At 45.3% G+C, this 14,487-nt stretch overlaps 1 protein-coding gene across 1 annotated transcript in view; it reads left to right on the forward strand.

Moving 5' to 3' along the window:
• The first annotated feature begins 4,116 nt into the window (after positions 1-4,116).
• The window catches only part of LOC130306312 (coiled-coil domain-containing protein 17-like), a 108,690-nt gene continuing 98,319 nt past the window's right edge, over positions 4,117-14,487 (forward strand). Inside the window, exon 1 of the mRNA XM_056552086.1 lies at positions 4,117-4,251. Within this exon, the coding sequence (XP_056408061.1) occupies positions 4,117-4,251 (135 nt within the window). The remainder of the gene's footprint in view (positions 4,252-14,487) is intronic.

The raw sequence follows: 14,487 nt of genomic DNA on the forward strand, positions 1-14,487 counted from the left end.
ATTCCCCACCATGTTAAGCTGCACCTTTTCCAAAATCACTCGCGTTTGGTAATTTTTTGACATCCTCTTGGCTGTCGGTTTTTCAGCAAACACAATTCACACAATTTACAGAGGGTTTTCTAACTTACTCGGAGTGTCTGTAGCATTTTGTCGGGACCACGCCCCTTTTAACAAAAACCATGCCCATTTTCTCGGTTTTGCTGTGTTCATTTTGGGCGCATGGTCGCTGCAACAGAAATTTAGGTGCACAAACCGATTAAAACAGTCGGAAAGCCTTTAGTAAACGAGGGCCATAGTACGTAGAAAAAGGAAAAGAGAGGGAAGAGGGAGAAGAATAAAACAGTTGAAAAAAAGAATGATGAAAAAAATCCATCTGGACTCTTTCTGCACCAAACTTTTTCTCCAGTTTCTCCTTCTTGGACCAACAAGTACTCTATCAATCCTTCTTACCTTTAGGCGACTGCTGTCACATCCATGGTATTCTCGGAAATGGCGAGGTAGTGTCTTGAGGGTAGACAAGTCTTCCACATCCTTGGCAGCTTCAATGCCCAGCACATGCTCCCGTACCCTCCTCCTCAGCTGTCTAGAAGTTAAACCCACATAAATTAGGTGGCAAGGATAGGTTTGTGTTATGGCCTTAGATGCTTTTCCCTTCATTGGGATCTCAGGCCGTATTCACATGGTGTGTGATCAGTAACCTAAACCTAATGCTGTGTATTCTTTATCACAAAACAGAGAAAACCAGGAAAATGTTTGGTCACACAATTCTGGGGCCCCTTTTTAAAAAAAATTTGCCCAGGTCCACATTTACTCTAAAACCGGCCCTGTCTAAAGGTTTCCAACTATAGGACCCTTACAGATTTAAAATAAAAAAAACTCTTAATAACCTCCTGTACCCTTTTAACTAATGAAAAATTCCTTAAATATAATACAACTAGCAGAGTACCCCGCGTTGCCCGGTTTTTCCTTCCTAATCCTTGTTAGGAAGAAAAATAAACAAAGGAGGAAGCTTTTGACTTCATATCCCATCCTCATATATTGTTGTAATATCCCAACCCCATATCCCGTCCTCATATCCCGTCCTCATATCCCAACCTCATATCCCGACCTCCTATCCAGACTTCCTATCCCGTCCTCCTATCCCGACCTCCTATCCTGTCCTCCTATGCCGTCCTCCTATCTCGACCTCCTATCCCGACCTCCTATCCCTGCCTCATATCCCGTCCTCATATCTCGACCTCCTATCCTGACCTCCTATCTCGACCTTCTATCCTAACTTCATATCCCGACCCGTAATATGTGTACCAGGTATTGAAATATCTCCAGCCATACGGAAGTTATGTGGGAACATACATTTCCCATTGTTTTGCATGGGACTTTAAACAAAAACCCCGACCCTCACAAATGGGGGTAGTTAAAGAGTAGCTCCCAACGTCCTTTTTTTTTCTGTCCCTGCCTATTGCCCATCTATCCCTAACCCCCTCCCTGCCTTTAATTTTTTTTTTACTGTATTAAAAATGCCTTTTTGTCTGCCTGGTAGTTTGCTTACTACCAGGCAGACTTCCCCAGCAGGCGCGACTTCCTGATGCCTGCTGGGGCCGACACTTCCGCCCTTAGTTCACCTATACAGGGTGCCTCCAGCTGTTTCACCACTACAACTCCCAGCTTGCCCTGATATCTATTGGCTGTCAGGGCATACTGAGAGTTGTAGCGGTGAAACAGCTGGAAGCACCCTGTGTTGAAAACAATAAGTTAGGGGCTATCCCGTTCCCTCCCCCCCCTGTTGAAAACCCCGAACCCCGCTCTCCCCCAACCCCCGTGTTAAAAACCCTGAATCCCGCTGTCCCCCAACCCCGTGTTAAAAACCCCAAACCCCGCTGTCCCCCAACCCGCGTGTTAAAAACCCCGAACCCCACTCTCCCCAAGACATACCCTAGAGTCCTGCAGACTCCTGACGCAGCAGAAGTGGTTTGTAAATGCCAGGCGGCAGGGCCGGCGTGTGAGGCCAGGGAGCCAATGCGCTCTCAGTGCTCGCTCCTGTCTGTCTCATTGACAGGCAGGGAGCGAGCGCAGGCTAAGTGAATTTGAACCGATTGCCCAGCCGGCATCGGTCCGAATTCAGGCATGACGTCATGCCAGCCTGCAGCTGGCCACTAGGAGAGAGACCCCTAGTGGCCGGTTTTCAAACGTAAATTACAACATATTAATAAAAAATAATTTTTTTGAAAATATATTAGAGATATGTTGTAGTACATATGTACTACAACATATCAAAAAAAAGTTGATGACAGTGCCCATTTAAGGGTTAAATTAACTATCCAATATTTTAAGTGGGCATATAAGTAACATATGACCAAATATTATCGAAATATCTCCAGCCATTTGGAAGTTATGCAGTAACATATATGTCCCATAGACTTGTATGGGGCTAAATCACCTATCCTATGTTTGTTGTTGACATATAAGTAACATGTGTGCCAAGTTTCATGTTAATATCTTTAGCCGTTTGGACGTGATGCTGGAACATACACACATACACTCAATGGCCCTTATTTACTAAGAGTGGAGTGTAGGTTTCTTTGTGGGTTTTAATTCCCTACAATTTATTTTCAACGGTATTTACTAGGGTTTCCCTACATTTTCCACTTTTCCCTACACTTTGCTTTTTTTTTTACACATGTTCTGATCTGTCTGGTTTTCCTTAGCTCAAATCCACCACATTTTATGTGGAAACCTTAGTAAATATGTTGGGTTTTTGTGAAAATGTCGGTAACACGCCCCTTTTTGGAGACCATGCCCCCTTTTCCTGGTTTTCTTCCATTCTGGCCTAAAATCTGGTGCAGACAGAATTTCTGGTGCAATGCGACACAATCTGGCACACAACCCGACAAAACATGTCGGGTTTGCAATAGTAAATGAGGGCCATTGAGTTATATATATATATATATATATATATATATATATATATATATATATATATATTTTGCTTGTATTTACTACATAGGGGGAATGGCACCCTCTTTAGCTGTGCACCCCTCCCCCTTTCTCCCAGGTGGTGTTTTAAATTGTATATGGATCCAGCATGTCACCCAGTCAGAGGCTATATGCCCAGCAGAGGTGAGTTGGTATCTGAGTGTTAGGCTCAGAATGTGTGTTAGGATCCCATCCTAAATGAGGCCACCTCCCCGTGGTGGGTGGGGGACACGTTTTTGATCAAAAAAGTGCGCTAAGAGCCTCAATTTTTTGACCAATGTGTGCTGCTGCAATCTTCTTTTGTATATATACATATATATATATATATCTATCTCTAGATAAAAAAAGACGATCCAGGTTATTTCTAGAATACTTTGACCCTCTAAGGCTAGGTTCACATGGCCGTTTGCATCCGACCCGTTAATGGTTCGATCTGCTATCTTTTTTTTTCTATCTGAGCCACTCGGACCCCAGATGCAAACGGCTACTACCGGGTCATGACGGACCCCATTCACTTGCATGGGGTCCGTTGGTGACCAAGTAATTTTAAAGAATTTTAGCGGAGAAAAAAATTGTGCTTGCTTGCACTGTTTTTTTCTCCGCTAAACTCCAGACCTTCTGTCCAGATTGCCGACAGAACTCCGAATAGCAGAGTCCGACGGCAATGTGAACGAGGCCTTATTTTTATTGTATTATACTTATATACTATTTATTAAATACTGTTAAAAAATCTTTCAAGTCTAACTAACCTAGGTCTGATGGTTTCTTTTTTTTTGTCAGTTTTCAGTCTTGCCTGTAGATGCTGCTGTGGAGCCTTCCAAATCTGTAGCTGTGGTTTTGTGATAAGTTGTGAGAAGCTATACACAAACACAGGTTGCCATCCAGCTCTCATTGTTACAACAGTGGGGAGGGGTTGTCTAAGCTCAGGAGCAGGAGAGCTACAGCAAGCTAAGGATATGATCTAATTAAGTTCTAAAAACAAATTCTCTAGGACAATCTTTCAAGTGTTGTGTCATGCTACTAGTATTTTTCTGAAACATGCAGTACTCCAACATCTGAGACCACAAGGAGAAAGGAGAAAACAGATGAATGAAATATTTCTATTTTAAAACTTTCAGAACTTTCTCCCACTGAAGTGGCAAGATGACAGACATATTACGGTGCCCAAGCTGCAATATGACCTTCAAGTCTTTATTATTACTGCAAAAGCACAGAGAGAAGTTCTGTATCGGTGGAGACATAGGCAGAGTAAGAAAAACACAGACACCGCAGGACATGGTAAGTTTTCACCTGGTTGTTTTTTCTTTTCTGTAAGTTTTGCTGTTAATGCTATGGTTGTGATTTGTTAACATATCTTTAGAAAGCGTCCTATAACAAATTTCACCTATAAAACCATGACAGCAGCATCCTGTACTTCTTAGTGATGCTTATTTTATTTCTAATTTTTCCTGTAAAGGATCAGAAGATATCATTGTTAATCGTTAATTTCTAACGATAATTTGTTTTCCCTTAGTCCTAACAGTAGCACAGATGGGGTATTCCACCCCCCGCGAACTGGTAGGACAGATGGAAGTTTTATTGAACCTAATTAAACAATCAGTAAGACACACCCACAACCCCCTGTATAAGTAAGAGGGTCATCCTCTGCCTCATTGTGTAGTAACAAGAAGAGCTAAAGGTAAATAATAGAAGAAAATAACTTAACTAGGGAGGGAAAGTTGTGCTACTGTTAGGACTAAGGGAAAACAAATTATCGTTAGAAATTAACGATTCCCTTACGTCCTAACCAGTAGCACAGATGGGGAAATGGCAAGCAGAAACCCTATGAGGGAGGGCTCTCATGCCTGACGGCAGATAATACTGTCCGTCCAAATGAGGAAAAATCGGCCAATCTACTGTCAAGTCTGTAGTGGGTGATAAATGTGGAGAGTGAACTCCAGGAAGCAGCTTTGCATATATGTTCCAAGGGAACAAGACTCCTTTCCGCAAAGGAGGTAGATACAGACCTGGTGGAATGAGCTTTTACAAACTCAGGAGGCTCCTTACCTTGGGATACCATGGCAATACGAATGGCATCTTTTACCCATCTACTGATGGAGGGCTTTGAAGCTTTAAGACCTCTCTTGGGTCCTGAAAAGAGAATTAGCAGATTTTCATCCTTCCGAAACTCCAAAGATCTTCTTATATAGATCTGGAGACATCTCGAGATATCTAGGCAATGAAGAGCACTATCTTCATTGGAGGATGGAGGAGGAGAAAATACTGGCAGGGATATAACTTGATTTATATTTTGGAATGATGGAACCTTAGGTATAAAGGATGGCATGAATCTGAGTAACACTCGATCCGGCAAAAATTTAGTATATGGTTCAAGTGCCGAGAGCGCTTGAAGTTCCCCAATCCTTTTGGCTGAAGTGATTGCCAGTAAAAAAGTTATTTTAATGGTAACAAACTTCATGTCCACCTCCTCCAAGGGCTCAAAGGGGGGAGATGCTAACCCCTTGAGCACCATCGATAAGTCCCATGCTGGGACAGGTTGTATAATTGTAGGTTTTAACCTTGAGGATCCCCTCAAGAATATTTTGACTAGTGGGTCTTGAGACAATGGTTTATTGAGAAAGGCAGAGATGGCTGATACCTGAACTCTGAGTGTGGAAGGAGATAGATTCTTGTCTAATCCCTCCTGGAGAAAGTTGAGGATTGTGGCAACAGCTGGATTCTGTCCAGGTAGTTGTTTCTTGGAGCACCAAGACTGAAAAGTTGTCCAAATTCTTTTATAGGCTCTGTTAGTGGACTCCGCTCTGGAATGCGAGAGGGTATTCAAGACCGCACTAGAAAGCCCTTCTAGATGTGGAAGGGACTGGTCAACCTCCAGGCTGTCAGGTTGAACATTTGAAGATTTGAGCAGCTGTGAGTGTCCCCCGACACTAGTGCTTGCTCTGGGGGAAGCCTCCAGAATTGTCCCCGACTCATTTGCAAGATTTGGGTAACCCAAGCTCTCTTGGGCCAAAATGGAATTATGGCTATGACAGAGGCTTGGTCCTGCCTGATTTTCATCAATACCCTTGGGATCAAGGAAATTGGAGGGAAGATGTAGGCCAGCCTGAACCTCCATGGGATTGAGAGAGCATCGATTGCTACTGGGTTGTCTTCCCTGTACAGGGAACAAAATCTCACCACTTTGGTGTTGAACCTTGTTGCCATAAGATCTATTTCTGGCATACCCCACCTGAGTATTATTTGTTTGAACATCTCTGGATGGAGAGACCATTCTCCAGTTGAAAGTCCTCTGCTCAGGCGGTCGGCGATCACATTGAGAGATCCCCGAATGTGAACTGCCGACAGGTGGGTTAGGTTCCTCTCTGCCCAATCCAAGATCAGACCCACCTCTCTGAGGAGGCTTTGTGATCGAGTGCCTCCCTGCTTGTTGATGTACAATACAGCCGTCATGCTGTCTGATTGGATCTTTACTGCTTTCCCTTGAAGAAGAGAAGCAAAGTGGAGGAGTGCTAATCTGATGGCTCTAATCTCGAGGAGATTGGAGGTTAACCCTCTCTCCTGAGGAGACCAAGATCCCCGCACTAACAGATCCAAGAGATGCGCTCCCCAACCTACAAGGGACGCGTCGGTAGTAAGTATGATCCAAGGGGGTTGGATCATTGACTTGCCGTCCTCGAGGTGAGACCACCATCTGAGAGAGGACCTGACTCGATAAGACAGGGAGTGGCACTTGTTTAGGCCCGAGGGCCTGAGATTCCAAGTGGCGAGCACCTCTGAATGAAGAGGGCGTAGATGCCAAAGAGCCCAAGGAACCGCATCCACGGTAGCGGACATAAGTCCCAACATCCGCATGAGAGTGCGAATGGAAACTCTCCGGGGTACAGAGAGAAAAAAGGGCCAATTCCTGCACCCGAGATTTCCTCTCGGGAGAGAGGTAGAGTGTCATGGAGATTGAGTCGACTATGAAGCCGAGAAACCTCACTGAGGTAGTAGGGAGGAAATTGGATTTGGCCCAATTGACTATCCACCCTAACGGGTGAAGGAAGGATACTGCTAGTTGCAGATGTTGGGACAGGATCGCAGAAGAAGGAGCTCTGAGGAGCCAATCGTCTAGGTAGGGAACGATGCTGAGCCCCTGGAGCCTTAGAGCAGCGACTACCGCTACCACCACTTTGGTAAATGTGTGTGGGGCCGAAGAAATTCCAAACGGGAGGGCTACAAACTGGAGGTGTTTTAGAACTCCCCCTACCTGAACTGCGATCCTTAGATACTTTCTGGATACCGGATGAATAGGAATATGAAGGTAAGCATCCTTTAGATCCAGAGTAGCCAGGTAATCCCCTGGCGAGATGAGGTTGACCACAGATTGAATAGTTTCCATACGAAAGCGTTTGTGCTTCACATACTGATTGAGATATCTCAGATCTATAATCATCCGCCAGTCTCCTGTTACCTTGGGAACTAGGAAGACTGGAGAATAAATTCCTGACCCCCGTTCTGAAAGAGGAACTTCCTCTAAGGCATTCTTCTGGATGTATTCCAGAATGTAGGTTTCTAGCGCCCCCTGTTTGATTGGTGAAAAAACTCTTGTCTCCACATAATTGGATGGGGGAATTGATTCGAGGTCTATCGAATAACCATCCGAGATTAATCTCAGGACCCAAGGATCCTGAATGTGGAGGGACCAGGCGCTTGAAAAGTGGTGAAGACGACCACCAACTGGAATCTGGGGGGCAGGATGGGAAACTGGAAAGGTCACCTCGGCAAGGAACCCAGAGCTTCATAGAAGCCCGCAGTCAGAGCTTTCTGTTGTCTTTGGAGCCACGGGAGCGTTTTCCGCCCCGGCGTTGATTACCCCATTCTCTCTGAGGCTTAGGCTGGGGGGCTGATCCGCCCCCAGAACGCCGGCCTCGACCACGAAAGGAGGAATAAGGAAGGGACTTGCCTTTCTTGTCAGAAAGTCCCTCCATAATGCGGTCCAGCTCAGCTCCGAAAAGAATGCCGGGTTCGTAAGGCATAGCTCATAAGGTGTTCTTGGAAGAGTTGTCAACCTTCCAAGTTTTTAACCATAGAGGACGTCGTCCAGCGGAAGCCAGGGCCATAGACTTGGAGGCCAATTTAAGATGCTGGGTGGAAGCATCGCACAAAAAATCAACGGCCAGATTGGACGTCTTGAAGGATGAAAGAATTTCATCTCTAGGAACCCCCTGGTCCAAATCCGACTGGATGTTAGAAAGACGGGTCTTCAAAAAGTTTGCTACCTCAGAGCAAGCTATCGCCACTGATGCAGACGCAGAAGCAGTGGAGTAGGAGCGCCTCATGGCACAGTCAGCCTTCCGATCCATTGGATCCTGCAAGGAAGACCCATCCTCGGCAGGGACCACTGTCCTCTTGGACAGTTTGGCAACTGCCATGTCAACCTTAGGGACAGGGCCCCAGGAAGAAAGCTGAGATTCCTGTATAGGAAACATGGTCTTAAATCTTTTAGTTAAGACCGGACCCTTTTCTGTTTTTTTCCATTCCGTTCTAAGCACGGAGAGAAGGGTATCATCCGCTTTAAAGACCCTAGGTCCCTTAGAGGCGGAGGTAGAGGCTTCCCCGGGATCAACATCCTGGTCCCCCGACCGGATGGATCTCAGAAGACGCTGGGTCTTTTCCAGTGGAAAAAAATAAGATGCAGTGACCTCCTCATCCGAAGAGGAGGACTTGGAATCTTCTCTCTCCTGATCCACAGACATCTCCATTCTGGGAGGTGAAGAAGGTCTGGCGCGTTTCTGAGAGACAACGTGTTTCAGCTCCTCAATAGAGGCTTGCATAGCCGACATGTTAGAGGAGACCCACACATACATATCCTGGACTGTAGGTTCAGTCTGATGGGAAGGTAGAGACTTAGCCCTACAAGGAGGGCACCTGGAAAATTCATAATTATCCTCCAGGGGAGTATTGCAGTCATGGCAAGAGAGGTGCTTGCGCTTGGCGGATCTTTTTGCCAAGCCTTCACGATCCCCTGAGCCCTCGGTCGACATATCTAGGTAAATATGAGAGGAGTGATTAGATAATGTAGCGGCAAGAAAAAATTGCGGCTAGCTAAAATATAATAAAAATACCCAAAGTTCTCAGCAAGAGACCAGGTAAGAGAGATAGGAAAAACAGTAGTATCCGCAAGGATGCACTACTAAGACTCAAAAAGACAGGACTGTGGAAGTACCAACAGCTCTGCACTCTAGGAGGCTGAATGGCAGCCTAGGGGGAGTTTAAATATCCTCCTGGCTGGCGCCAAAACAAGACTCCGCCCACAAGGCGGAGTTGCAGAAAGAGAAATCCTGTCTTACAAAAAACAGGAGGAAAAGGAACCCTATTAGTTAGAGGGTTATAGAAGAGGCTCCTCGCTCGGTTTCGCCGCATTATTGGCAAAAACGGCGCAAAAAACCGAGCCGGGAGCGAAAGAGAGAAACAGGAAGTGACGTCAGACGCCGCTGACGCACTTCCGGCCGGGGCCGCGATTGGAGTCGCGGCTCCGAGGATAGGAGCAGATGGGCGCAAACTAAGCCCAGAACTGCAAGTAAGAGAAAACTCCCCCCCTCCAACAGGAGTAAGGGGGTCACCATCTGTCCCACTGTCCGGGAGGACAGAAAAAAACACAATGAGGCAGAGGATGACCCTCTTACTTATACAGGGGGTTGTGGGTGTGTCTTACTGATTGTTTAATTAGGTTCAATAAAACTTCCATCTGTCCTACCAGTTCGCGGGGGGTGGAATACCCCATCTGTGCTACTGGTTAGGACGTAAGGGAATAATGAATTCTCAGAGCACTCAAAATAGACTGCTTAGTGCAAGTAAAAAAGATGAAGTGCTAAATCTGTCGCACACAGGCCACCATTGGTGCCCAACAGACCCCATTAACTTATAATGGATTTACCATTAAAGGGGTACTCCGGTGGAAAACTTTTTTTTTTTAATGAACTGGTGCCCGAAAATTAAACAGATTTGTAAATTACTTCTATAAAAAATCTTAATCCTTTCAGTACATTTTAGCAGCTGTTTGCTACAGAGAAAAATCTTTATTTTTTTTATTTATTTTTTTGTGTTGTCTACAGTGCTCTCTGCTGACACCTGGTGCCTGTATCTGGAACCAGTTCATTAAAAAAAAAAAAAGTTTTCCACTGGAGTACCCCTTTAAGAATTAATGTGATACATTGTGAACACAAACCATGAGTGCAGTAATACAGTGTAAAAAAAAACATGTATTAAATATCTATTTAATCTAATTCACTTCTGTTCAAATCTAGTAGATCTAAAACACAAAGCCAATGTAATTCTCTGGAATTATGAACACATCTACCGTATATACTCGAGTATAAGCCGACCCGAGTATAAGCCGAGGCCCCTAATTTCAACCCAAAATCCCAGGAAAAGTTATTGACTCGAGTATAAGCCTAGGGTGGGAAATACATCATCCCCCCCCTGTCATCATCCAGACCCCCGTCATTAACATCCTCATCATCATCACCCTGTTATCATCCCCTTGTCATCATCCCACACCTCCCCTTCATCATCCCCTTTTCATCATCCCACACCCCCCCCTTCATCATCCCCTTGTCATCATCCCCACCCCCTTCATCATCCCCTTGTCATCATCCTACACCCCCCCTTCATCATCCCCTTGTCATCATCCCCACCCCCCTTTATCATCCCCTTGTCATCATCCCCACCCCCCTTCATCATCCCCTTGTCATCATCTCCACCCCCCTTCATCATCCCCTTGTCATCATCCCACCCCCCCCCCTTCATCATCCTCTTGTCATCATCCGTCCTCAGTGGTCTTCAACCTGCGGACCTCCAGAGGTTTCAAAACTACAACTCCCAGCAAGCCCGGGCAGCCATCGGCTGTCCGGGCTTGCTGGGAGTTGTAGTTTTGAAACCTCTGGAGGTCCGCAGGTTGAAGACCACTGCGGCCTTCGACATCATCCAGCCCCCTCTCACCCCCTTTAGTTCTGTACAGTACTCACCTCTGCTCGGCGCTGGTCCGGTGCTGCAGGACTGTCCGGTGAGGAGGTCGTCCGGTGGGATAGTGGTTCCGGGCTGCTATCTTCACCGTGGGCTCCTCTTCTCCACGCTTCGGGCCCAGAATAGAGGCGTTGCCTTGACGATGACGCAGAAGTACGTTGATAATGAACGTACCTCTGCGTCGTCGTCAAGGCAACGTGACTATTCTGGGGCCGGGCCCGAAGCGCTTAGAAGAGGCCTCCCCGGTGAAGGTAGCAGCCCGGTACCACTATCCTACCTGACGACCTCCTCTCCAGACAGTCCTGCAGCACCGGACCAGCGCCGAGCGGAGGCGAGTACTGTACAGAACTAAAGGGGGTGAGAGGGGGCTGGATGATGTCGAAGGCCACAGTGGTCTTCAACCTGCGGACCTCTAGAGGTTTCAAAACTACAACTCCCAGCAAGCCCGGACAGCTTGCTGGGAGTTGTAGTTTTGAAACCTCTGGAGGTCCGCAGGTTGAAGACCACTGCGTGTGGAGAGTTCACTCGAGTATAAGCCGAGGGGGGTGTTTTCAGCACGAAAAATCGTGCTGAAAAACTCTGCTTATACTCGAGTATATACGGTATATTTCTTTCTATATAGCTATATTTCTATATAGCTTTAACAATTGGCTATACATGCTGGATGCAAGCACAGAAAAAAATAATGCTTATATAAGTTACTCACTAGGTCGTGAATATTCTTTACACATCTTTTTAATATGTCTAGCTTTTGTAGTGGCTACAAATTCTTTTATTTTGATGCTCACTGATTCTAAAATCCACTGCTCATGAAGGGACATGCCCGTGGCATACACTGAACCTGCCTTCCCTCAACATGCATTCATTCCTCCCTGAGTTTGCTGTGCTAGGACTCCTTATCCAATCACTGCAGGCTGCTCTGAGCAGAGAGGAGTGCTAGTCCCAACCTCACTTCCTGCACTTTGCCCCAACCTGTGCTTCAGCTGGGACAAAGATGATGCAGCAACCGGAAAGGATTATGTTCTGGATCATATTGGAACTCCTAGTGTTCTTTTATAAGCCATAATTTCTATAACAGAAGATAAAACATTTGTATGAAGTGTATTAGAAAGTAATGTTTTGCCAAGATGTACAACATATAAAAAGATACGGCGCCCAATAAAAAATGCTCAAAAACTTAAACTACGCAGAGAAGATGAGATAGGGCAAACAAGTGTACCCCCAAGTTAGCACATTCCACAAATAATCGGTCAATCATTGCAAAGCTGACTATTCCTGTCCCTACATATGGCAAAAAGTCACAAGTGCAACATGTAAATAGACAATAGGATAGCACAATGTAAAAACAAAAAGCATAAAGCACTTATCTACAATTGCACAATGGCAACAGCTGTAACCTTGTAACTTACTGTACTCAAGCCTATAGAATACACATATAATGACGAAACTCAATAAACAAATACAGGGGGGAAAAGGTTAGAGTGGCTGGAGATTGTGGAGCAATAAATCCCCCAGACATGTGCCCCCTAAGGAAACTTTAGGCAACCTTCTCAGGAGTGCTGTGAAACCTGCTGTTTTCTTTGCTCCACTGACACTACTGTGCCACTGTCCTAAATGAGCTGTACCACATCCCCTATTGAACTGTTCCTCTGCCCCTAACGATCTGTGCCACCATGTCCTAATGAACTGTGCTACCATGCCCTTACTGTGCTACCATGCCCAAATACGCTGTCACCATACCTTAATGATCTGTGACACCATGCCTTAATAAACTGTGCTACAATTTCCTAATGTATTGTGCCACTATGCCCTCACGAACTGTGACACCATTCTAATAATGAAATGAGCCACCATACCCCTAATGTACTGTGCCACCACGGTGCTAATGTACTGTGCCACCATGCCCCAATGAACTGTGCCACCATGCCACTAATAAACTGTAATACCATACTTTAAACTATGACACCATACAAATAATGAACTGTGCCACCATGCCACTAATAAACTGTAATATCACACTTTAAACTGTGACACCATACAAATAATGAACTGTGCCATCATGCTCCTAATTTACTGTACCACCATGGCCTTAATGATATGTGCCTCCATGGCCCTAATGATCTTTGCCACCATGCCACAAATGATCTGTGCCACCAGGCCCAAATTAACTGTGCCACCATGCCCCTCAATGTAATGTGCTAATTTACCCCTAATGTACTGTGCCATCATTCCCTTACTGTGCCACCATACCCTAATGATCTGTGCCATAAGGCCTAAATTCAGGCTCAGCAAAGAACACACACCACAGGGATTGCATTTATCCAAAGTTTTTATCCGTTCCTTTTCAAATGTAAATACACATACTTTTCCAATACGGATATCACATGAATAATCTCCCAGTGACAAGTAGTCAGAGCCTATGGATTAGGCGTCTCTGTAAATCATGTGCCTCAGCCGAAGGTCAGAGAGGCCCAGCCCAGAGGATCAACCAGGATTATGGCCAGGAACAGGAGCCCTCGGCTGAGGCACATGATTTCCAGAGACACCTAATCCATGGACTCTCGTTACTTGTCACTGGGTGATTATTCATGTGATATCCGTATTGAAAAAAGTATAGTGTATTTTGCATATGAAAATAAACCGATAAAAACTTTGGATAAACACAATCCCTGTGGTGTGTGTTCTTTGCCGAGTCTGAATATGGTCCTGTACTAGGGTGTGGAGCACCTAGATTGAGCACACGGGAGCCACTTAATTTGTTTAATTTCCAGTAATCTGAAACCTTGTGGGATAGTGGAATAAGGCCTAAATTAACTGTTTCACCATGCCCCTAATAGTACTGTGCCACTGTGCCCCCTAAACCTAAATCATTGTTTTCCAATCTGTGGCTTTCCAGATTTTGCAAAACTATATCTCCCCTCATGCTGTGACAGCACTGACCCTAAATAACCTGTCTCCCTGGTAATAATCACCTGTCCTGGCTTTTGTGTTGCTCTGGACACCTCTGATAAGGTCTGACTACTGTAGATGAAGGCGGCGCTAAATATTCCAGCACCACTGCTGTGGATGCAGGTGGCGCTAAATGTATCAGCATCTTAAGGACACTAATACAATTGAATAGGACGACGGAACTGAAGATTCAATATGTGGCAAGGGGGGGTCTGTGAACCCAAAATTGCGACCATTACGACTCATATTGCTACAACACTTGGTAAAACCATCTTGCCTGAGTTGGTGTTATAAGCATTCAGCATTATTCTTTACAGCAGCCACATGGACCAAAGAAACCTATAGTCTGGAGTTGACTCAATAGGCCTCATTTATCAAAGCATTGTAAAAGAAAAATTGCACAAAGAAAAAGAATAAGAAAAATGAAGCACAGCTTTTAATTTAAATGAGCAGTTTAAGAAATGAAACGTGCTGTGGTTGGTTGCTATGGTTAGTTTCTCTCTTAGACATGATGAATCAGGTGGTTAACTTAAGGTCATTACGACTATGAAGCGAGTG

Source organism: Hyla sarda, chromosome 1 (genome assembly GCF_029499605.1).
Source record: "Hyla sarda isolate aHylSar1 chromosome 1, aHylSar1.hap1, whole genome shotgun sequence".
NCBI classification, from domain to species: domain Eukaryota; kingdom Metazoa; phylum Chordata; class Amphibia; order Anura; family Hylidae; genus Hyla; species Hyla sarda.